This window comes from Macaca fascicularis, chromosome 10 (assembly GCF_037993035.2).
Source record: "Macaca fascicularis isolate 582-1 chromosome 10, T2T-MFA8v1.1".
Taxonomy (NCBI): domain Eukaryota; kingdom Metazoa; phylum Chordata; class Mammalia; order Primates; family Cercopithecidae; genus Macaca; species Macaca fascicularis.
Genome location: NC_088384.1, coordinates 9068430 through 9092683, shown reverse-complemented (window position 1 = coordinate 9092683; position 24254 = coordinate 9068430). Strand labels below are relative to the sequence as shown.

Here is a 24254-nt window from a genome sequence, read left to right as displayed (position 1 = left end):
ATGGAGAACCCATGTCTCTACCAAAACTACAAAATTAGCTTGGCTTGGTGGCGCGTGCCTGTAATTCCAGGACTGCCCGGGGGTCGGGGCCCTACTGGGTTCCAGCCGGTGAGCGCGGACAGGTCGGTGGGATGGCGGGGCCTGGCGGGTGGTGGGGGCCTTTCTGGGGTAGAGTCCGGGCCTTCCTGGGGAGGAGCCGGGGCCTTACTGGGAAGGAGCCCGCGGGCTTGGGAGCAGGGCCCGCGGGGGGCGCTGGCAGGGCGGTGGGAAGGTTCTGCTTTCTGAATGGGGGCGGGGACTGCCGGAGTTGCGGGGCCTGCCTGAGGTGGGGCGGGGCAGCCTAAGGGGTGGGGCCGGTGGCTGTTGGAGCGGGGCCTGTGAGGGAGCAGGGAGGGCGGTGGGAAGGCGGGGCCTGCTACGTGGAGGCGTGGCCTGCCTGGGGCGGGGCGCGGCGCGGCGCGGCGGGACAGCCTAGAGGCAGCGCATGGCAGTGCGGGCGTCCCTCCTCTCTAGCGACGTAGCCCGGCGTGAGGGAGTGAAGGCAGCGCATTCGCCAGACAAGAGCGATGGGTGAGAACGCCGCAACAGGTCTCCTTAGACTCCTCTGGCACGGGGAGGCCTCGCGCGAGCGCCCCGCTGCCCACCCACCTGATTGGGACTGTGGAGGAGGGCGGGATGAAGTGGAGGGTTCGCCGACCGCGTCGCCCTCCTAGGTGTCGAAGCTCCTTCCTCGGCAGTCCCGGGGCGTGAGAGCGCGACCAGCCGGGAGGTGGGGGCCCCAGGATGCGGCCGCACGTGGCCTCGCAGGGTTCCAGGAGCCCCTGAGTTAGCCGAGCGTGCGCGTGGGTGTCGGGGGAGCGCGGGTCTCCAGCCCGGCAGGGACGGCGGAGGCTGCGAAGGCTACGAGCTCTGGGGGCAGCGGTGGATCCTGGAGTCTCACTACTTGCCCTAAATTTCCACTCCGTCCCTGTCGCCCAGTGTGACCTTGGGCATGGCTGCAGCTCCCAGTGCCTCAGTTTCCCGCCCGGTGGAGTGAGAGTGACAGTGGTCCCACCTGCTGCATGTGTGAGGGTTTGGCACCCCTCTGGCCCTTGGGAAAGGCTAAGGAAACTGGCTGTTGACTCTGTTTACTCCGGTTTTACAGGAAAGGAAACTGAGTCTCAAGACATTTTAGTAATTTGTCCAAGGTCACCCAGCCAGCAAGTGGTAGGCTCCAGGCCTGACCAGCACACCTGCCCCAGCACATTCTAGAAGGTTCTCACCCAGTTTCAATGGGGTGCATGCTGTGAGGCCTGTCTCAGGTTTTTCTGGCTTAGCTTATCTTTCCCTCCTCTGGGAGTCCCCACACCCATGTCTGGCTCTCTCTCCCCATAACCTTCTGGGGGCAACTAAAGGTCTCAGTCTCTCTGGACATGACCCCTGGCTCAAGCACAGCAGGCAGAGATAAGGGGCTCAGGGAGCACCAGCTTCATGGATGAAAGAGAAGGAATGAAAGAGCCGGCTGTCTTTCAGGTCTCATCTCAGAGCTGAAGTTGGCTGCGCCCTGGGGCCACATCGCAGCCAAAGCCTGGGGCTCCCTGCAGGGCCCTCCAGTTCTCTGCCTGCACGGCTGGCTGGACAATGCCAACTCCTTCGACAGACTCATCCCTCTTCTCCCGCAAGGTGTGAAGCTGGGGCTGAAGGGAAGTCCAGGGGGAAAGTGGGCAAGAAGGTGAGGGGGGAGGTCTGCAGGGGAGTGAGGAGGGCGGGGAGACAGCTGGCATAGACACCTCTTCCTGCCCTCCAACCTGCTTCTCTCTGTTTCAGACTTTTATTATGTAGCCATGGATTTCGGAGGTCATGGGCTCTCGTCCCATTACAGCTCAGGTGTCCCATATTACCACCAGACTTTTGTGAGTGAGATCTGAAGAGTTGTGGCAGGTAAGAAGCAGTGTATTTTTCGGCACGGGGTTGCTCTGGGACACCCCCTCTTAGCATTGGAGTGGTGCTAGGATCCAGGAAGCTGCACTGGTCTGGGAGTGGGGCCTGGGCTCTGGCCCCAGGTCTGCCAGCAATTCACGGGAGATCTTAGGAAAGTTGAAAAGTTTGCTTCCTCCTGTGGTTCCCCCAAGCTGGTCTCCTGGGTGGACACCCCAGATGCTGGGAAGGAATTTCCTGAGCCCGGGGAGTAGAAGCGAGAGGGCGGGCTGAGCCTGTGCACAGCTGGACCTTCTGGCTCCTTGTGTTTCCAGCCTTGAAATGGAATCGATTCTCCATTCTGGGCCACAGCTTCGGTGAGTACACTGACCAGCAGCTGACTGGGCCCGGAGTAGGGCTGGGAGGGAAGGATAGGAGCTGCTGCCCCACCGCTTTCCCCTGCGCTTATGAGATCTGCAGAGAGAGATGAGAGCATCAGAGATTGACCACTGCGTCCTCTGACCTCAGGCAACTGCTGCAAGGGACGCAGAGATGAGGGAAATGTGGTGTTTTGAGTGGTCGGGTCTGATGACGGGGCCATCGTGACCTGATAGTGAGCCCCCACCAGCCATATGGAGCCCCCCTCTCCCTCCGCCACTGGTGGGAAGAAGCTTTAGGGTTTGCAGCTGGGGAGGGAGTGAGGGAATGTCACCAATGGCTCTTCTGTCCCCCAGGTGGCATTGTGGGCGGAATGGTGAGTAGATGGCTTTGTCTGGCCAACAGGGGTCCCTCGGGTGGGGTAGGGATGGTAGCACAGAGGAGGAAAGAGAAGGTACCTGGGACAGGAAGTGCCTCCTCCTGTCACCGTAATAGTCATTATACCAGGAAGTTGGTGTAAATGGTGGAGACTTCTGGTAGAGTTAATGTTTCCACGCCCCCATACCCTGTCCCAGAGCACCCTGGAGTCCCGCCATCACCAGGGTCTGCAGCTCAGTGCTAGGTACAGACTTGCGGGTGGTGGGGGAAGGCACACCATAGGATAGAATATTCTCCTTCTGGCCCCTTGGTCAGCACCTACCCCCCAGCCTAAAAGATATTTCCAGGAACTCCAGGGTCCCCTGGGAAAGGCGGGAGAGTCCTTTCCTTCTTCCCCCTATTCATTCTCCCCTTCTGCTGTCCTCACAGTTTTCCTGTATCTTCCCCGAGATGGTGAATAAACTTATCTTGCTGGACTCGCCGCTACTTCTCCTGGAATCGAATGTGAGAAGCGGGGCTTTCGTGCGTGCTGTCATTCGGGAGGACCTGGACCCCGGGCAGTACTCTCAGCCCTGTCTCCTTTGGTGGACACTAGGGAGGCAGGAGGAGGTGACAGAGGGTGGGAAAGTGGAGTCAGGGACCCGCTCTCCACCAGAGGACAGCTCTCTGCCGCTTATACCCCTAGGAGTGGTCAGGAGAAGGGGTGTGGGGGACCCCTTGGAAACTGGATGTGTGGCTTGGGATCTGCAGAATGCCAGGCTGATCATGCAGTGGCAGGGGTGGAAGAGGGCAGGAGCCATGGCTGGAGGATGTTGTAGGGCACACAGCTGGGCAGGTGCAGTGCACTCACACCCAGTTGAATGCCTTTGCACTGTGTACACGTTGCACCACCACACATGACAGCCCTAAAAGTGAACTGATGGAACAAGTACTGACCCCTCTGGCCACGACTACCTGTAACCAGTACTGTCCCTGCATCTGGGTCCTGGCCTGGTTGTTTACCTGCTGGGTGACCTTTGGCAAGTTACTTTGCCTCTCCGGGCCTTAGTTCCCGCTCCTGTAAAATGAGATTGGGCTGAATGACGGCCAGCCCTGACATCCTGTCATTTTCTTGCCAAGGTCTCAGCCTCTCAGTTGTGACACAACTCCCATCAGTTTCAGGTTTTTTGTCCATAGAAGGACCACAGATCGGCCGGACGCGGTGGCTCATGCCTGTAATCCCAGCACTTTGGGAGGCCAAGGCGGGCGGATCACCTGAGGTCAGGAGTTTGAGACCAGCCTGACCAACATGGAGAAACCCCGTCTCTACTGAAAATACAAGATTAGCTGGGCGTGGTGGCGCATGCCTGTAATCCCAGCTACTCAGGAGGCCGAGGCAGGAGAATCACTTGAACCCGGGAGGCGGAGGTGGTGGTGAATTGAGATCGCGCCATTGCACTCCAGCCTGGATAACAAGAGTAAAACTCCATCTCCAAAAAAAAAAAAGAAAAAAAGGAAAAAAAAGAATGACCACAGATGCCATAAGGGCAAGAATCATGTCCATCTCTTTGTCACCACACCCCGAACCCTGGCACCTAGGGAGGGCTCAGTAAATGTTCCTTGCATGAGCTCAGCTAGCTCAGGGACTATTGTGAGGATCCAGTTCACAGATGGCAGACAGCAGACACTCCCTTCTTTCTGCATTTCACCCACTGAATTGACAAGCGCAGTGCCCCCGGGGGCTTCCTACTGGGTGAGTCAAGAGGGGCATTTGTTCCTCTTGTCCTCCATTCTCAGGAGCAGGTAGATGGGAGTTGCCCCCTCTGCAGCCCCAGGCAGTGGGCCCGAGGCTGTCCTCACAGAGTGAGCCACGCATCCTGGGGGAGCCTGGAAGCCCCAGAACGGTGCCCTTTCCGCCACTCCCTGTCTGCCACTGAGAATGATGGCATTTGTTGAACCAGAAGAAATCACCAACCCCGATGGTTCATGGCCTCTGGACCCTAATTTCATGCCTTTGCAAAGCACTCAACAGTTGACAGAGATTCCCCAACCTCCCCATCATCCCACCTGATCTCAAGTGTCCCTGGCCGCAGGCAAGACCAGGCTGGCTGTGACTGAGATGAAACACAGACTGGTTCAGAATCGCGGGACTGACTAGCCAGAGCTGCGCCTGTGTCCACTTTGCTGAGAGGGGCTCAGCGACAGCAGAGGGCAGGGCTGGGAGGGGCGGAGGCCTCGTCTGCAGCCTGGATCCCTGCCCACCCAGCCAACTGTGCCTTCTTAGGAAGTGGAGAACTTGCTGACCTACAAGCGGAGAACCATAGAGCACATGCTGCAGGTAGAGGCCTCCCAGGAGCCCTCGCGTGTGTACAGCCTGAAGCAGCTGCTGCAGAGGTGAGTGCCTGGTGTGGATGGGGAGCTGTGGGGTCCACGGGAGGACACCCGGTGAGACGTGGGGAAGCGTCTTTCTCCCTGTCACCCAACAAGCCTGTTTCTCTCTGGGGTCACGCTGAGCACCAGGCTTCCCAGGGTCTTCAGGGACGTTATCTCCTTTCCCTCTGCCCCTGCTCCGGCCATGCCCCTTCCTTACTCCAATACCCTCCCCACACCTCTCAGCCCCCGCCTCTCCCCGAGCACACGCTGCTTCCACGCCTTCTCTCCCCTCTGGGACTCCAGCCTGGGCTCCCTTAGCTGGAATTCTCCCCTGTGCTTGCTCACTGGCTTCCCCACTCCTGGGGGCCTCAGCTGGGAGCCCTGCCCTGACACCCCCAGGCGAGCTGTCCCTCCCTGCCCTGCAGGTAACCACACTGTCCAATAAGAGCCTACTGACTCCCCTGGTTCCCGAGGCCTGTGATCCCCACAACCCCCACTATGGCTGACTTGGTCATGTTTGTGCCTCCTGCATCTGGCGGTGGGCCTGGTAGGTCGGAGCTCCACACATATTTGTTGTCTGAAGGAGGAGAAGCCCCCCACTGCCCTACCACACGCACGCGCACACACACACCCTGCCGCCCACTGCCCCACCACACGCACGCGCACACACCCCCTGCCGCCCACTGCCCCACCACACGCACGCGCGCGCGCGCACACACACACCCTGCCGCCCACTGCCCCACCACACGCACGCGCACACACACACCCTGCCGCCCACTGCCCCACCACACGCACGCGCGCACACACACACCCTTCCGCCCACTGCCCCACCACACGCACGCGCGCGCACACACACCCTTCCGCCCACTGCCCCACCACACGCACGCGCGCGCACACACACCCTGCCGCCCACTGCCCCACCACACGCACGCGCGCGCACACACACCGTGCCGCCCACTGCCCCACCACACGCACGCGCGCACACACACCCTGCCGCCCACTGCCCCACCACACGCACGCGCGCGCACACACACCCTGCCGCCCACTGCCCCACCACACGCACGCGCGCGCACACACACCCTGCCGCCCACTGCCCCACCACACGCACGCGCGCACACACACACCCTGCCACTGTAAACATGCCATTGAAATACGGACACAGTCCAGGTGCAGTGGCTCACACCTGTAATCCCAGCACACTGGGAAGCTGAGGTGGAAGATAGCTTGAGCCCAGGAGTAGAGACCAGCCTTAGCGACACAGTGAAACCCTATATCAAAAAAATAAAAAAATTAGCTGGTCACAGTGGCACACGCCTGTGGTCTCAGCTACTTGGCAGCCTTAGTTGGGAGGATTGCTTAGCCCCAGGAGGTCGAGGCTGCGGAGAGCCATGATCATGTCACTGTACCCCAGCCTGGGTGACAGAGTGTTACCCTGTCTCCATTAAAAAGAAAACAAGGGCTGGGTGCGATGGCTCACGCCTGTAATCCCACCACTTTGGGAGTCCGATGCAGGCGGACCACGAGGTCAGGAGATCGAGACCATCCTGGCTGACACGGTGAAACCCCATCTCTACTAAAAATACAAAAAATTAGCTGGGCATGGTGGTAGTGGGCACCTGTAGTCCCAGCTACTCAGGAGGCTGAGGCATGAGAATGGCGTGAACCCAGGAGGTGGAGCTTGCAGTGAGCCGAGATCACACCATTGTACTCCACCTTGGGTGACAGAGTGAGACTCTGTCCCAAAAAAAAAAACACATGGGACATATACACCCTTTGTGGGTGATCTCCCTTTCCTCCCTTTCGCTGCTCTTCTCTCCCCCTTTTTTTTTTTTTGGAGACCAAATCTCGCTCTGTTCCCCAAGCTGGAGTGCAGTGCCACAATCTCAGCTCACTGCAACCTCTGCCTCCTGGGTTCAAGTAATTCTCATGCCTCAGCCTCCCAAGTAGCTTGGATTATAGGCACACGCCACCATGTCTAGCTAAGTTTTATATTTTTAGTAGAGATGGGGTTTTACCATGTTGGCCAGGCTGGTCTCGAACTCCTGACCTCAAGTGATCCGTCCATCTCAGCCTCCCAAAGTGCTGGGATTACAGGCATGAGCCACCATCCCTGGCCCTCCTCTCCTTTTCATCTGATGTCCTCTGACCTCCTCTTTATTGGCCTCCAGGCACCCAGCATCCTTCTTTCTCTCCCAGGTTACTGAAGAGCAATAGCCACTTGAATGAGGAGTGCGGGGAGCTCCTCTTGCAAAGAGGAACCACAAAGGTGGCCACAGGTAAGGTAATCCGCTGTCCAAGGCCGTTATATATTTGTCACTGTTCTTACTGAGGATGTCAAAGACTTGCCCTAGACTAGGCGGGATACTAAGCACTAGGCAGGATACTAAGATACTAGGCAGGATACTGGCAGGATCTCTCGGCTCACTGCAGCCTCTGTCTCCCTGGCTCAACCCTCCCACTTCAGTCTTCCCAGTAGCTGGAACTACAGGCGTGTGCCACTGTGCTCCGCTAATCTTTTAGTTTTTTGTGTAGAGATGGGGTCTTGCTCCATTACCCAGGCTGGTCTCAAGTGATCCTCCCACTTTGGCCTCCCAAAGTGCTGGAATTACAGGTGCCTGACCTCCTGCTATTCTTGCCTGTGTAATTTTTCCATGTGAACTTGAAAATCAGGTGGTTTAGGCCCCCCCATACAAATCTTGTTGGTATATCATATATGTATAGTTTAGTATTTTTTTGTTTGTTTAATTTTTTGAGACAGAGTCTTGCTCTGTCACCCAGGCTGGAGTGCAGTGGCACCATCTCAGCTCACCACAACCTCTGCCTCCCTGGTTCAGGCCATTCTCATGCCTCAGCCTCCTAAGTAGCTGGGACTACAGGCGCCCGCCATGACACCTGGCTAATTTTTTTGTACTTTTAGTAGGGATGGCGTTTCACCATGTTGGCCAGGCTGGTCTCAAACTCCTGGCTTCAAGTGATCCACCCGCCTCGGCCTCCCGGAATGCTGGGATTACAGGCACAAAACACGGTGCCCAGCCCATTATGTATGTTTAAATAATAAAATAATAATGTTAATAACAGTAATAACCTGTGCACCCATCACACTGCTAAAACAATGGCACAGTACCCGTTCCTTTGAACCCTCTCCAGCTCCTCCTGGACCTCACCCAGAGGTAAACACCTGTCTATTCATTCAGCAAGCACTTTGGGAGCCCCTCCTGTGTGGCAGGCACAGTTCTTGGTCCTGAGGATATAGCTGTGAACAAGGCAGACCAAACTGTTTGTCCTCGTGAAAGCTGAACTCTAGCAGAGGAGAGAAGCAGTCAACAGGCAAAGGATGAAGCGCCTTAGAAAGTGCTATGGGGGCTGGGCGTGACGGCTCACACCTGTAATCCCAGCACTTCAGGAGGTGGACAGATCATTTGAGCTCAGGAGTTTGAGACCAGCCTGGCCAACATGGCAACACCCGTCTCTACTAAAAATACAAAATTAGCTGGGCGTGGTGGTGGGCGCCTGTAGTCCCAGCCACACTGGAGTTTGGGGCAGGAGAATTGCTTGAACCCGAGAGGCAGAGGTTGCAGGGAGCCGAGATCACACCACTGCACTCCAGCCTGAGCGACAGAGGGGAACTCTGTCTCAAAAAAGAGAAAGTGCCATGGAGAAAAATAAGAAGGGGTGGTGGGGAGGCCTGGCCATGCAGGTATTTGAGAAAGATTTATATGGGGGAGGGAACAGCCCTGCCTCTTATCCCTGTGGACACCTGTAGCTCTAGTCCCCATGTGTCCTGCTGGACGGGTTCCATACAAACACCCCTCTGTTCACGTCTCCATCCCTTCCAACTGCCGGCAGCTTTCAGCTTGCGATTACCCCCAGGGCCACAGGGGACCCTCTGCCCTTTCTGGACACTCCCATGCAGGCCGTTCTTGAGGGGACATTGCTCGGGAAGGAACTGCCGAGTGTTCAGCCTGTACTTGAGGCTGAGTTGTTGGCCACCATCGGGATGGGGGCAGAGAACCAAGTCAGCACCCGAAGCTGAAGCTGGGCACCACCCAGGCCTCGCAACTCCGCTCATGTTTCTTTTTTCATTCAGTGTCTTCTCAACAAACGATGACACGATTGGTACTTATTTGCTTCTTCCTAGTGACTAAAGGAATGAATGAGTTTCTCAGAGATGAGAGCTCCACTGTCCACCCGACTGTCAGCCTAAGCTCCTGCCGTCATTTTGCACCGGCCCTTTGGGGTGGCTGGTGAGGGCCTGTGTGGGCTGACAGGTCCGTGGTCAGGTGGCCATGGTCGAGCCCTGGTCCAGCTGGACCCCAGGATAGGGAGTCGTGGGCAGCTGAGGATGTTGGGGGCAGGTGGGAGAAATGAGCCCTGGCTGAAAAGGCCTGGGGATCCCAGCAAAGTCACGGAGTGTCCCCTGACCCTGACGGACAGCATTGACGCCGCTGTCTTTGTGCTTCTGCCTCCAGGTCTGGTTCTGAACAGAGACCAGAAGATCTCCTGGGTGAGTACCGCTGCCTCTGCTCCCCCCGCCACAGTTTGCCTGTTAGCACTTTTGTTGTTTTTGAAAATTACAGGCTGAGCATGGTGACTCACGCCTGTAATCCCAGCTCTTTGGCTGGGGTAGGTGGATCACCTGAGGTCAGGAGTTTGAGACTAGCCTAGCCAATATGGTGAAACCCGTTCTCTACTAAAAATACAAAAACAACAACAACAAAACAGTTAGCTAGGCATGGTGGCACACGCCTGTGATCCCAGCTACTCGGGAGGCTGAGGCAGGAGAATCGCTTGAATGGGAGGCGGAGGTTGCAGTGAACCAAGATCGCACCACTGCACTGCAGTCTGGGCGACAGAGAGAGACTCCATCTCAAAAAAAAAAAGAAAATTACATAGGTAACATAATACATAATATTGTCAACTTAACTGTTTGTAAGTGTGCACTTCAGTGGCATTAAATAGAGTCAGTGGAGGTGAGGAGAGGAGGGAGACATTCCAGGCACTGACCGCTGCACAGGGAAAAGCTGGAAGTCAGCTCGGTGCATCTGTTGAGAGCGGGATTCCTGATAGAGGCTGTGAAGAGGGGAGGGGCAGGATGACAAAGTTCTCAAAAAACCGCGTCCCATCTGGAAGCCTGGAAGTGTGTCACTGGAGCACTTGTATTAATAGAAACTTGGCCATCTCTGCCACTGAGGGGCTGTGTGACCTTAGGCAAGGTGCTTACCCTCTCTGAGCCTTGGTTGTCTCATGTGCAGAAAGAAAGTGCTTTCATTCATTCAGCTGGTTTCTGAGCAGCTTGGCTAGGGGAGCCACGCCCTGGGCCTGCCTTTGAAGGGTTGTTGTCGAGACTGGGTGAGGTCATGTGTGTTGAGTGGCCTCACACACTGCTGTCGCTTCAGGTACTCATGGCCTGTGCTATTTTGTGATTGTTCAAAAACGATAGAACACAGGACACGTGTGAGACACTGTCATTAGAGGTAGGGAAGCTCTAACTGCAGGGAGACCGCTGAGAGCTGCTCTCCAGGCCCAGGCCAAGAGATAAGGCTTAGACCAGGGTGTCGGTCAATGGTCTGGGAATGTTAATGTGTTTGTCTTTGATCCATGTGGGATTTGTTCTTGAGCATGGTGTGAGGTAGTGATTCATTTTTCTTTTTTTAATGTTTTAAAAGTTCTATTTTTCCTTAATTTTATTATTGTTGTTGTTATTATTATCGATACAGAGTCTTGCTCTTGTCGCCCAGGCTGGAGTGCAATGGCGTGATCTCAGCTCACTAGAATCTAGCGATTCCCCTTCGTCAGTCTCTCGTGTAGCTGAGATTACAGGTGCCCTACACCATGCTGGGCTAATGTTTTGTGTATTTTTAGTAGAGACGGGGTTTCACCATGTTGGGCAGGCTGGTTTGGAACTCCTGACCTCAGGTGATCTGAATTTTTTTTAATTTTTTTGTAAAGGAACATTTCACGAATTTTCATATCATGCTTGTACAGGGGCCTTGCTAGTCTTCTCTATATTGTTCCAATTTGGCAGTATATGTGCTACTGAAGCAAAGCACCCACATTCTATTTATTTATTTATTTATTTATTTATTTATTTATTTAGACACCAAGTCTTACTCTGTCCTCCGGGCTGGGGTGCAGTGGCCCAAGTTTGGGTCACTGCAACTTCTGCTTACGGGGTTCAAGCAATTCTCCTGTCTCAGCCTCCTGAGTAGCTGGGATTACAGGCGCCTAACACCATGCCCAGCTAATTTTTTGTAATTTTAGTAGAGATGGCGTTTCACCACATTTGCCAGGCTGGTCTCGATCTTCTGACCTCAAGCGATCTGCCCGCCTTGGCCTCCCAAAGCGCTGGGATGACAGACGTGAGCCACTGCGCCCAGCTTAATTTTTGTATTTTTAGTAGAGACAGATTCAAGTTTGCCTGTTCCTCTTGTGCCCAGAAAGCCCCTCCTGTGCGCAGGCCCGAAAGGCTTGGCCACACCCCGCTGTGAGATGTGGCAGCTGCCATATGAGAGCACGCAGGCCTTGAGGACAGTATGGGAACCCCTGTTTCAGGAAAGGCATCTCAGGTCATTTTGGTCTGAGAAGCAGAAAATAGCTGGAGGGCCAGGGTGGAACCAGGGCAGTGAGTTTTCAAGGGTGTGTGTGTTCATAGCCATAGCAATTTTATATTCACGATGCTGGAGGTGGAGGAGTATCGGGTGTGATTTCATGGAGCTGGTCCTTACGGGAGCTTCCTGGAATTAATCCACTGAGCATGCATTTATGAAGCTTGTCCTCTGGCAACAAAGGCAAAACTCCGTCTCAAAAAAAAAAAAAAAAAAAAAAAGGCTCTATCAATTGTTCTCATATTATTATTTAACATCCACGATGTGATTTCAGATGTAATCAACATAAAACTTGACTGCATTATTTTGCATGCTGTTTTCCAAATCCAGCTTCGTGTCATACCTACAGCACATCTCACTGGAGCTGGCCACATCCCCACCATCCAGATGTGAAATAGTCAAAAGACAGGGCAGGCAGGGCTGCGGAGGAGGCCTGCAGGGGCCATGATGGAGTGCCCATCCTGTACTGTGGTCCCAGCAAGTTTCTTCCTGCTGGCAAGAAGCCTGTCCCAGGCTGGCAGGGGACAGCGTGAGGTGCAGCCTGCGGACTGGGAAAGGGGTGTGGAAGGGCCACGCCTCAGTCCTAAAATCCAGGCCCAGAAGTGGCCCAAGTCACTTCTCTGCCTTTAATCACACAGGCATACCCAGTGGCAAAGGAGTATGGGAAATGGAGTCAGGCTGGGTAGCCAGGAGCCCAGGAAGAGGGGAGAACAGACTTGGAGAGGGCAGGAGTCTCTGGCCACCAGGGGCTAAAGAGCCTTCGATGAGGCAGTGATGTGGTGGGGTCCTGGGCTCGGATCCAGGGTGGATGGCTAAGGTGCCCGTGCCAGGGCTAAGCTGCCCCAACAGACATGGGTTTTGAGCCCACAAGAGTGCCTGTGCCTTGTGACGAGAATTCACCATGCTTTTGTCTCTGCAGCCTGAGAACAGCTTTGACTTCCTCAGCAGGGAGCTGTATGCACATTCCATCAGGAAGCTGCAGGCCCATGTCCTGTTCATCAAGTGAGTCTGGACCAAGTGCCCTTCAGTTACCCCCAAAAGACACATGGGCGCCAGGAATCTCCGGGAGGCAGCCCTGGCATGAGGCTCCAAGTTCTCTGTGTTGACCACACCGCTGAGGCTCAAGATCTTTTTCGGGAAGCCCCCCTGGCAGCAGGGTCATGGAAGGAGCAAGGAGGGGAGGGCTCAGGCAGCAGGGGATGGGCCAGGGCTGTCCCACACCTTTTTTTTTTTTTTTTTTGGAGATGGAGTCTCCCTCTGTCGCCCAGGCTGGAGTGCTGTGGCCTGGGCTGGAGTGCTGTGGCGCAGTCTCCACTCACTGCAAGCTCCGCCTCCCAGGTTCACGCCATTCTCCTGCCTCAGCCTCCCGTGTGGCTGGGACTACAGGCGCCTGGCTAATTTTTGTATTTTTTAGTAGAGACGGGGTTTCAGGCCGGGCGCGGTGGCTCAAGCCTGTAATCCCAGCACTTTGGGAGGCCGAGACGGGTGGATCACGAGGTCAGGAGATCGAGACCATCCTGGATAACACGGTGAAACCCCGTCTCTACTAAGAAATACAAAAAACTAGCCAGGCGAGGTGGCGGGCGCCTGTAGTCCCAGCTACTCGGGAGGCTGAGGCCGGAGAATGGCGTGAACCCGGGAGGCGGAGCTTGCAGTGAGCTGAGATCCGGCCACTGCACTCCAGCCTGGGCTACAGAGCGAGACTCAGTCTCAAAAAAAAAAAAAAAAAAAAGAGACGGGTTTCACCATGTTAGTCAGGATGGTCTCGATCTCCTGACTTCGTGATCCGCCCAGCTCGGCCTCCCAAAGTGCTGGGATTACAGGCGTGAGCCACCACGCCCGGCCTGTCCCACACCTTTCTACAGGTGTCAGCAGGGGGCATGCCCAGGTAAAGCTCCATGACCAGTGAGCGCAATGTCTGCTCACTGCAACCTCTGCCTCCTGGATTCAAGCGATTCTCCTGCCTCAGCCACCCAAGTAGCTGGGACTACAGGTGCCCGCCACCACGCCTGACTGACTTTTGTATTTTTAGTAGAGACGAGGTTTCACCATGTTGGCCAGGCTGATCTCCATCTCCTGACCTCATGATCCACCCGCCTTAGGCTCCCAAAGTGCTGGGATTACAGGTATGAGCCACCATGCCTGGTCCACCACAGACAATGTTTAAGCCATAAAAAGAAACGAAGCTCTGAGATGGGCTCCAGTGTGGATGAACCTTCACGCTAAGCGGATGAAGTCAGACACAACCGTCTACGTGTTGTATGACTGCATTCACGCTCAAGTCCAAATAGGGCACACTGCAGAGACAAAGCCAGTTCATGGTAGCTCAGGACCGGAAGCCTGTGGGGGGTGTGTGTGTGTGAAAGCGCAGAGGTTCGGGACTTCATTGGGGGTGATGAAAATGTTCTGTAATTGTGACGATGGTCTCACAACTCAACATATTAAAAACCATGGATTGTAACTTTCAATGGGAGGATTGTAAAGACGTAAATTCTCTCAGAGCAAGTGTGGACTCCAGAGCCTGTTCAGATCCCAGCTCTGCTATTCAGGGCTGTGACTGTGGCCAAGTCCTGAACTCTGTGCCCCAGCAGGGCTGTACCTTAAGCACTCGCTTGCGCCTGGCTTGTGCCAGCTGAGTGTGAACTGAGATTAACTGAACCTCAAATCCAACCCAGGGTCAAGGGACCCAGCTGTGGGAGGTGGGGTAGCCCAGGCTTTAGTTTCTCCTCAGAGGCCTGAACCCAGGGCAGGATGAGGGCAGTGCTGGGAGGCGGTTCTAAGATGAACCCCAACAACCCCAACTCCTCACTTTCCAGAGCAGTCCACGGATATTTTGATGTGAGAAGAGAGAGTTACTATAGCAAGGAGTCCCTGTCATTCATGATACACACGCTGAAGTCCACCCTCAAAGAGGTAAGGCGGGGCTCAGGCAGCTGGTGTCCGGCCACTGTCACCCACTCTGGTCCCACCTCACCCATCTCTTCTCGTGCACTGGGAAGACCCCTGGTCTGGCCCCAGGCCCAACAAGTGACCACCAGGATCTCTGAGGCCTCACGCTCCACTGTGGTCGGTCCCTAGAGGCCTGGGGACACGTGTCATCAGAATTCAGGAAACAGAGACCTTTGGTGGGGAGATTCTTTTATCATCCTCGAGGACCCACCCTCCTTCCTGGGCCAGCACAATTAGGTGACCCAACTGCCAGAGACAGGCCCACAGTTTTTATTTTATTTTTTGAGACAAGGTCTCATTCCGTTGCTCAGGCTGGAGTGCAGTGGCTCAATCATAGCTCACTGCAGCCTCAAACTCCAGGGCTCAAGTGATCCTCTCACCTCAGCCTCCTGAGTAGCTGGGACTACAGGTGCACGCCATCACGCCCAGCTAATAGTCCTTTTTTTTTTTTTTTTGAGATGGAGTCATGGAGTCTCACTCTGTTGCCCAGGCTGGAGTGCAGTGGCAAGATCTTGGCTCACTGTAACCTACGCCTCCCGGGTTCAAAGAAACTCTCCTGCCTCAGCCTCCTGAGTAGCTGGGATTACAGGCATCTGCCACTATGCCCAGCTAATTTTTATATTTTAAGAGACGGGGTTTCACCATGTTGGCCAGGCTGGTCTCAAACTCCTGACCTCAGGCGATCTGCCCGACTTGGCCTCCCGAAGTGCTGCTTTTGCAGACAGGAGCCACCGTGCCCAGCCTAGTCTCACATTTTATAGGCTCCCAAACCACAGCAGAACATCTGGCTGCCTCTTCCCTCCGCACCCATCGCGCCAGTGGGTGTGCTGGCTGTAGGTGGGGGTGGCTGTGCCCGGGTTCCTGGGAGCACCTGGTGATTCATGGTCACTTACCCTCAAACACCTGACCCTGGGGCCTCTGCAGGTTTCCTGGTGTTGTCACAAAGGGAGGAAGCGCACCTGTGGCTGGCCGGTCACCTGGTCAGAGCCAAGGCAGGCAGGGCCTTCCTGTCTGGCTTCTTGAAGGCAGGCACAAGTCTGCAGGCTGCTCACGCCCCCATCTGATTATTTTTTCTCACGGGGACTTCCTCTAATACAATCACAGCAACCCTGGCCTCGGCCCCGCCCTGTCCCTGCCATGCAACTTCACAACTCAGCTGGGAGGCCTCCAAGTCCCCAGGACTCACACACCTTCTGGGGTGCTATGGACTGAACCGGCTCCAAGGCATTGAGTGTGTGGGAAACTCACCATGGGAGGTGCTCCTGCCCTGCAGGGAGCCTGAAGGCTATGGGAGGGCCCTGACCCCAAGGCCTATGGAGCTCCCTAGGCTCCTCTGGCCACACCTCACCACACACCCTCTCCTTTCTCCAGCGGTTCCAGTTTGTGGAAGTCCCAGGCAATCACTGTGTCCACATGAGCGAACCCCAGCATGTGGCCAGTATCATCAGCTCCTTCTTACAGCACAAACACATGCTCACAGCCTAGCTGTAGCTCTGGGCCTGGAACTATGACGACCACAAGGCCAGGCTTGTGGGGACATGCCTCACTGGTCTTGACGCCCAGCCTAGGGTATAGTCAGGGGAAGGAGTGAGACTCCAACTTCAACATCTGTGACCTCAAGGGGGAGACAGAGTCTGGGTTCGGAGGGCTGCTGTCTCCTGGCTAATAATATCCAGCCAGCTGCAGGGAGGAAGGGCGGGCTGGGGCCACCTAGCCTTTCCCTGCTGCCCAACTGGGTGGAAAATAAAAGCTTCTCGCGTTCTCACTGCTTTCGAGGCTGTTTTGTTACCATCAAGGGCTTTTCCATTGAGGGAAAAGGGAGAACAGAGCAGATTCATCCAGGGTCCTTGACAGGAGGGTGTGGAGGCAGGATGCGGAAGGGGCAAGTCCTCCTCTGGGCACGCCCAGGTCCCCAGGACTGCTGAAGCCCAAGACCCGAGGGGTGGCCTGGCCCTTACTCCTGGCCTGTGTGGACTCTCATGGGGCTGTTGTACGTGGTGGCCTCAACCTGGGGCCCGTTTCCCAGAGCTCGGCCTCTCAGAGACGGCTGCAGGCCCTGCCTCGCCTCATGTTCCTCCAGGCCCCGCACCTCTAGCCATCCACTGCGGCTCTCGCGGCTCAGTAGGGTCGGAATTTGCGCTGGGCCCGCAGGAGCTCGATCCTCTGCTTGTCCTCCTCGAACTTCTTGCGCAGCTGCGCTAGATCTGGGGGCGAGAGGAGGCGCAGGGCAGGGTCAGACAGCACGCCCCCGGGGCAGCCGGCTTGCTCATGCCCCACCCCTCCTCCCAGTTATTGTGGGGCGCAGGGGCATGTCTCCCCCACCAACCCAGCCCCCTTCCCAGCTCTGCTTTGGGGGCAGGGTCTGGATCCTGTAAGGAATCAACCCGACAGCAGGCCGAGTCCAAGGGCAAGGCCAAAGTGGGAGACGCTGGCACCCCGAGCCTGGAGATGAAGCCCTAGAAACAAAGCAAAGGCATCCGCCCCCACCCCGACCCCTGCGCAAGGGGGAAGGAAGGAGTCCTGACCGCTCGGCCTGGAGCGACCCTGAGACTTGGTAAAGGGATGCCACCCCAGTGCTGGTGAATGCCGATGGCAACTCTGGCACCGAGTGGCCCAGGTCAGTGGCAGGCTGATGGCATGGAGGGGGAAGCTGAGGGTCTAGAGCGAGCACAAGTGGGAGCCAAGAGGGCCAGCGAGGCAGGGAAAGCACCAGTGACTGGGCGGATGGCTCAGGGCCTGCTGCAGAGCCCCTCCCTGTGCCCTAGCCAGGGCAAGGAGACTCCTGGGCCCACAGGAAAGCTGTCCTGTAGACAGGGACACCAGACAGTGGGGCAGGAGGCTCAGCTGCAGCACCAGGAGTGGGTCACAGGTGATCAGGTGCACAGCCAGGAGAGGGTCCTGTGCAGGCCACCTGACACACACACACCCCCGCACACCCACACACACCACCACACACCCGCACATCCCCACACCCGCACACCACACACTACTACACACACCCGCACAGCCACACACACCACCACACCCCTGCACACCCACACACCCGCACACCACACACTACTACACACACCCGCACAGCCACACACAGGCACTGTGCAGGGTCACCTGACACACAGCACAGACACAGACACACACACCACCACCACCACACAACACACATATCCTGCAGCATCCTCCCTGCACCCACAGTGGGTTCGGAGGCCCCCTCTGCACTCGAACTCCTTGCTGGCTGGAGGCTGACCAGCGCCAGCACTAAGTGCACAGGAGCCCAGAGGTGGGCACTGATGACCCAGGGTCCCCACCCATTGAACAAATGCATCTGCCCCGGGGGGTGATGGGGGACCGCCACACAGGGTGCTGCCAGGCTGGGCCTCTTTCCAGAGCCTAGTGGGAGCCCTGTGCTTAGGGACGCCCTCCCTCCGCGACCAGCAGGTTCAGTGCCCGCTGTCAGGAGCCCTGGCCAGAGGCCTCATCCATGGTTGGGGCCAAGGCCGAGGGGCCTGAGGATGGGCTGGGCGTGGCTTACGCTCCATCTTGCTCTCCCGGTGCTGCCAGGCATAGAAGTTGAGCAGCTCCTTTCGGGCGCGCTTCCGTCTCTCCCTCTCTAGCACCCGCAGGCTGGCTGCTTCAGTCCGGGGGAGCACAGGCCGTCGGCCCCGGCGGGTCACCTTCACCCACCCCTCCTCGTCAGGGACCCCCTCCTCCTCCTTGGCCTTAGCTTCTTCCTGAAAGGAAGGTGATCCTGTCGTCCGGTCGGCACCTGGGACCTCCTGCAGCCTCCAGCAGCACACCCTCCATGCCCTCCTCCCAAAGTCAGAACCGCCCTGAGCCCCTGCAGGGGCAGGCTGCTCCCCTCCTCCCAGCACGATTTTGGGCTAAATGGCGGGGAGGGCACGGACCTGCCAGCGCTGCCTCCTTCTCCACTACAGACCATGTGGAGACTAGATGTGTCACCCAGCCAGGCAGCCCAGGATCCAGCAGGGAAAAAGGGAGCCTGGCCTCTACAGAGTGGCTAAGGACAGGCCGCCACCGCCCTCCCTCTTGGGCGTCACCTTCCCACAGCCACACAGGTGATGGGGTGCTCGGCCGACCCTGCGGAGCCTCTACCTCAGCGATCTTCTGGTCATACGCCTCCATGAACGTGTCCACTTCCACCCTCAGGGCCTCAGGGTCGGGCACGGAGTCTGCGTAGTCACTGATCCACTCTGAGGAAAAGGGAGGCAGGGAAACGGGGCTTATTTGGGCCCCACCCCAGGGCCTGCCAGGCTAATGGAGACCTTTTCCCACAGGGCCTGGGGCGCAGGTGCTAAGGAAACCCCAGGGGCTGCAAGCTGGGCCCTCACTTTGCCTGCCCAGTATGCCTGTGCCACTGTGCCAGGGACTCAGGCTAATGACTCCCTGGGGACCCAGACACAGCCCCGCAGTCCTCCTGCCCAGGCCTCCACACGCCACTCTCAGGGAGCATGGACTTGGCTGGTGACATTCAGACACTGTCCCCATAGAGTGTCCTGCCAACCCAGAGCCCAGAAAGGAGGTGCCAGTCACCCCCTGAGGTACTAACTGTGAATGCCACTCTTCACAGGGTGGCTCTCTGTGGACACCAGCAGGGGGCCCTTCAGGGCCAAGGCCGCTGACACCCCACTTGGCTTCTGGAACACCACGTAGGCTACCTGGAACCCCTGAAGAGAGAGACAGATGTCAGAGGCTGGGGGCGCCTCCGCATGTCTGGCACAAGGTCTCCAGGCCCGCCCTCAGCCTAGCCGGTGGCTACACCAGGGGAGACAGTGCTAGGCTATTTCTGAGCCATGGAGAGAACCAGAGGCCATCCCATAACCCAGGTCAGGGGCAGCCACACTTCCAGTGATCCTGCTTCTGCGGGAAGTGACAGCTGTTCCCAGCTCTTCCTCAGGAAGAGGGGACACACAGGCTGCCTTTCTTCCAGTCACAGGAGGGATGCTGTGACACGCAGGGGTCGCCCTGGGCCAGGGTAGGTTTTTGGAAGCCAGGCCTGGGCACACACCATGCCAGATGCCACTGTGTGGGGAGGAGGTGTGGGCTCCAGGGCCAATGGGAAAGCCGTGAAGAACAGTGCTCCTGCAGACCCGGCCCCTAAGCCTGAGGAAGGAGCTCCCTCAGCGGGGGAAGCAGGAGGGCAGCTGGGGGAGGCCCCGCAAGCGCCCAGCAGAGACGGTCCCTGAGCATTAACACAGGATGGAAAAAGCCAGGCAAGAAGTGCAAGGATATGGCAAATCTGGGAAGGAATAACAGGCTTTGTCACCTGGACAACCTCCTACACCACACACGGTGAGGATGGGCTCAGGACCAGAGAATGCTCTGACGTCCCACTGCCAGCTCCCCCAACACACTGGGGACAATGCCCCACCCCCCTCACTCTAGTGGAACCCGTGCTTGGCGGCTCACCGGAACCGGCTTGGGATGAAAAAACTTCGACCTTGACTCCTTTGGGCTCTCGGCCAGGTCCGGCTTCTCCTGCAACTCTACAGACTGGACGAGGCCACAGGAGGACAGGAGGCGGGACAGGCTCTCCTGCCGCAGGGAGAGGGAAGTCAAGTGTGAGCATCTGCAGGGGCATCCGAAAGCCTCCCTCCACCATGGGTGGCACTGCCAGGGGTCCAGCGCCCCTGAAGAACTCAGAGCCACAGCCACATCTGCCCAAGCCAGGAGCCTGTGGGCACCATGGCCTCCGACCTGTTCTGCAGGGATAATATGGAGGTCAATATTCCTGCTCTTTCTCTTTTTTATTTTTTTTTTTTTTTGAGTTGGAGTACTGCTCTGTAGCCCAGGCTGGAGTCCTATAGCGTGATCTCAGCTCACGGCAACCTCCACCTCCGGGTTTCAAGTGATTCTCGTGCCTCAGTCCCCCGAGTAGCTGGGATTACAGGCGCCCACCACCACACCCGGCTAATTTTTGTATTTTGAATAGAGATGAGGTTTTGCCATGTTGGCCAGGCTGGTCTTGAACTCCTGACCTCAGGTGATCCGCCTGCCTCGGCCTCCCAAAATGCTGGGATTACAGGCATGAGCCAGAGTGCCCGGCATATTCCCGCTCTCTCTCATTGGAGACAGGTGGGGACATTCTTGCTGTTATTCTGATTTTCTTTTTTTTTTTTTTTTTTGAGACGGAGTCTCGGTCTGTCGCCCAAGCTCCACCTCCCGGGTTCACGCCATTCTCCTGCCTCAGCCTCCCGAGTAGCTGGGACTACAGGCGCCCGCCACCTCGCCCGGCTATATTTTTGTATCTTTTAGTAGAGACGGGGTTTCACTGTGTTAGCCAGGATGGTCTCAATCTCCTGACCTCGTGATCCGCCAGTCTCGGCCTCCCAAAGTGCTGGGATTACAGCCTTGAGCCACTGCGCCCGGCCCTATTCTGATTTTCTATGACAAATTTTACTACCTGAATCAGCAGTGGTGACCCTATGCTGTGACAGTCAGGACGGTGGTTATCGGTGGAGGAGGCAGCAGGGGTTCTGGGATGTGCTGCTGTGTCTCCACCTGGGTGCTGACTACACAGGTATGTTCTGTCTCTGGGATGCAGCGAGCTGGACACCTGCCACTGGGGCCCTTCCCTGTACACATGCTGCACTTCAAAAAAGGTCAGAACTCACACCCCCTCTTCTACACGCTTCTTTTTTCTCTAAGTTTAAAGGAATGTTTTAGAAATTAGGGTTTCTTTTTTGAAAACTAATCCAGGAATTCCCTTGGCCAGGGGCGGTGGCTCACGCATGTAATCCCAGGACTTTGGGAGGCTGAGGGGGTCGGATTACTTCAGGTCAGGAGTTCAAGACCAGCCTGGCCAACATGGTGAAACCTTGTCTATACTAAAAATACAAAAATTAGCCGGGCATGGTAGTGGGCACCTGTAATTCCAGCTGCTCGGGAGGCTGCGGCAGGAGAACAGCTCGAACCTGGGAAGCGGAAGTCACAGTGAGCCACGATCGCTGTGCTCTAGCCTGAGCAACAGAGGGAGACTCTGTCTGTCTCAAAAAAAAAAAAAAAAAAAAAAAAAATCCAGCAATTCCCTTAGTTTAGTTTTTGTAAAAAAAAAAAAAAAAAAAAAAAAAAATTAACAGTTGTGTTTGGATAAAATTAGAGGCACTTTTCATTTTTTTATACTTTCCTACTTTCAAATTATGGACACGTATAGTCTCAAAGAAAACACGTAATTCAAACAACTTCGGGTAATACGTAAAAAAACCTTGGGCTACTTAGGATTACACTTTTTTTTCCTTTTTTTTGTTTGAGTCAGAGTCTCACACTGTTGCCCAGGCTTGGGTGCAATGGCGCGATCTTGGCTCACTGCAACCTCCGCCTACCAGGTTCAAGCAGTTCTTGTGCCTCAGTCTCCCAAGCAGTTGGGATTACAGGCGTGTGCCACCATGTCCGGCTAATTTTGGGGGTTTTTTGGGGTTTTTTTGAGATGGAGTCTCACTCTGTCACCTAGACTGGAATGCAGTGGCGCAATCTCGACTCACTGTAACCTCCACCTCCCGGGTTCAAGGGATTCTCATCCCTCAGCTTCCCGAGTAGCCAAGACTACCTGCACACGCCATCATGCCTGGCTAATTTTTTGTTTTTTAGTAGAGACAGGGTTTCACCATGTTGGCCAGGCTGGTCTTGAACTCCTGACTTCAGGTGATCCACCGGCCTCAGCCTCCCAAAGTGCTGGGATTACAGGCATGAGCCACCATGCCTGGCAGGATTATACTTTTAAAGACATCTTTGAAAAACCCGTTTCCTGACTGGAGATCAAGGTAGCCCTCTGGACACTCTCCTCTAGGGCTCCCATTAGCTGTGTCCGTCTCACCACCAAGGACTTGGTGGAGGCCAAGGGAGCCCCCACCTAGAGCCCACAGGTCCCCTCCCAGACACTAGCTCACCTCTGTGCAGTATGGGGGCACATTGAGGACAAAAAGAGTCCTCTTCTGAGGCCAGGTGGACTTGGTGCCTTGTCGAACGCCATGTGCTCTCACATAGAGGTAGTGAGAAGCCTGCTGCTTTTCAGAGAACTTGATTGGAATAGCTGGAAAGGAAATGGGAGGGGAGGGATGGCCAGGCTACCCTGAGCTGAGGTCAGCAAGACATTCACACTTCCTTTCTCCACATCCCTGTCTAGTCCTATCTGCTCATCAATCCATCCATCCCTTCACCAACCCCCCGACCCTACCCTTTGGCAAAGCCTGTGCGGGCTCTAAGAGTCTGCCCAGGAGGGCCTCCCAAGGTGGTGCAGGGAAAGAGAAGATAAATGGGCAATGATTACAGATGGGGGCGCAATGAAAGGGAAGCTCGAACCCTGCGGCTCTTGGAGTGAACACCAAAATCCTAACCGTGGCTAGAAGCTCCGTGAGACCCTGCCTGCCACTGTGGCCTCTTCTCGTACCATCTTCCCCACCACCTTGGATTCTCCCTGTTCCCCTGGGTACACCAGGGCCTCACACACACTGGCCTCTCTACCTAGTGCATCACCCTCTTCCCTCCTGCTAACCTTCAGGTTTAGCTCAAACCTCGCTTCCTCAAGAGAGCCTTAGCATCACCCTCCGCCCCTCCTGCCAGGTCAGACCCCACTGCCTGTGCCTTCACAGCTTCTCTTAACAGTCTGTAGGCTATACTGATGAGATTCTTTGGTTAATCACTGCCACACCCATGACTGTAATCTCATAAAGCTAGGAACTGCTTCTATTTTTCTCACACCTCCGTCAGACTACCGGTTGGCATAGAGCTGCGGTCCCTGAACTCAGGAAGCTCAGTTGCAATAACGGAGAAGACAATTACCAAGTAAGCATACAGCAAGCTTGTATCAATTATGAAAGAAACATTACAGGGTCATGGGGTGGCAGAGGTCTTCTTTCCATAGGCTCTCAGGGATGGCCTCTTTGAGGAAGCAACATTAAAGCTCAGAACAGAAACGCCACTGTGCAACAAACTGTTACAGCAAGTGCAAAAACCCAGAGGGGGAAAAAGCATGTTGCCTCAGATGAACAGAAAGAGCTTTAGGTCAGCACCAGTCAGACCATGTGGCCCACACAGGTTAAGAAGTCTGCTTTTTGTTTTAGAAGCGACTTGATGAAGCTACTGGAAGGAATGCAGTGGGTGTGGGGCCTATCGTGGGCGTGTGAGACATGCTCTAACTTAAATGGCCTTAAAAAGAACATTCTGGTACGTGGGTGGAGAACAGAAGCAGGGGCAAGAGAAAGAGGAGGGCAACCAAGTAGGAGGGCCCGTAACAGCCCAGTAAGAGCTGATGGGGGCTGGACTAGAAGCAGAGGCGATGAGAAGGGGATGGGCTCACCTGGACGAGCGAATGTGGACGGAAATGGGTTTGCCCTGGGTGAGAGGTGCACAGTGGTGGGCTCACCCAAGGGAAGCGTGGACCAAGACAGGCTCGCCCCGAGAGAGTGGGCAGGCAGAAGGGCGCCGCGTGGGTCCTCGGGACTCCGAAGCTGGGGCCAGAGGCCGCCGGAGCTCACACCCAACCGTGCGGCCGCTCCTGGGGACCCCCGGCCGCCGCCAACCCCCAAACACCTCCCGGCGATGCCTGGCCCCCCCGGTCTCGCGTCCCGGAGCCCCTCACCTGCGTAGCCCGGTGGGCTGGGGATACAGTCCTCCGGGTCCCGCGCCGCGCGCTTCCTCCTGCGCGCCACCATCTTGCCGCCCGGGAGCGCAGGGGCCGCCGGGAGT

The 24254-nt window shown here is 56.2% G+C and overlaps 2 protein-coding genes and 1 non-coding gene across 8 annotated transcripts; 1 reads left to right on the top strand and 2 right to left on the bottom strand.

Annotated features, from left to right (window-relative positions):
• Window positions 1–498: 498 nt before the first annotated feature.
• On the top strand, window positions 499–16326 carry LOC102138462 (serine hydrolase-like protein 2). Of its 4 annotated transcripts, XM_065522051.1 has the most exons (12): window positions 499–570; window positions 1513–1662; window positions 1807–1920; window positions 2232–2273; window positions 2631–2650; window positions 3082–3156; window positions 4916–5025; window positions 7201–7280; window positions 9474–9508; window positions 12529–12611; window positions 14426–14522; window positions 15930–16326. In XM_065522051.1, exons 5-12 carry the CDS (start codon window positions 2648–2650, stop codon window positions 16041–16043), a joined length of 597 nt encoding a protein of 198 aa, XP_065378123.1. In that variant the 5' UTR covers window positions 499–570; window positions 1513–1662; window positions 1807–1920; window positions 2232–2273; window positions 2631–2647; the 3' UTR covers window positions 16044–16326. The 4 variants fall into 4 exon arrangements, with proteins under 4 accessions (XP_065378123.1, XP_065378125.1, XP_073859726.1 ...); XM_065522053.1 differs by lacking the exon at window positions 2631–2650; XM_074003625.1 differs by lacking the exons at window positions 499–570; window positions 1513–1662; window positions 1807–1920; window positions 2631–2650 and having other exon boundaries at window positions 2229–2273.
• On the bottom strand, window positions 10949–11054 carry LOC123567316 (U6 spliceosomal RNA). The gene has a single exon (XR_006690237.1). It is a non-coding gene; the product is annotated as a U6 spliceosomal RNA (small nuclear RNA).
• Window positions 14731–24230, bottom strand: LOC101925935 (ribosomal RNA-processing protein 7 homolog A). 3 transcript variants are annotated; one of them, XM_045363527.3, is made up of 7 exons: window positions 24148–24230; window positions 22457–22599; window positions 19980–20105; window positions 19120–19237; window positions 18666–18763; window positions 18085–18283; window positions 14731–16762 (listed from the first exon to the last, which is right to left on the bottom strand). In XM_045363527.3, the coding sequence occupies exons 1-7, from the start codon at window positions 24218–24220 to the stop codon at window positions 16677–16679; spliced, it is 843 nt and encodes a 280-aa protein (XP_045219462.1). In that variant the 5' UTR covers window positions 24221–24230; the 3' UTR covers window positions 14731–16676. The 3 variants fall into 3 exon arrangements, with proteins under 3 accessions (XP_045219462.1, XP_073859719.1, XP_073859720.1); XM_074003618.1 differs by lacking the exon at window positions 18085–18283; XM_074003619.1 differs by lacking the exon at window positions 22457–22599.
• Between the last annotated feature and the right edge of the window lie 24 nt (window positions 24231–24254).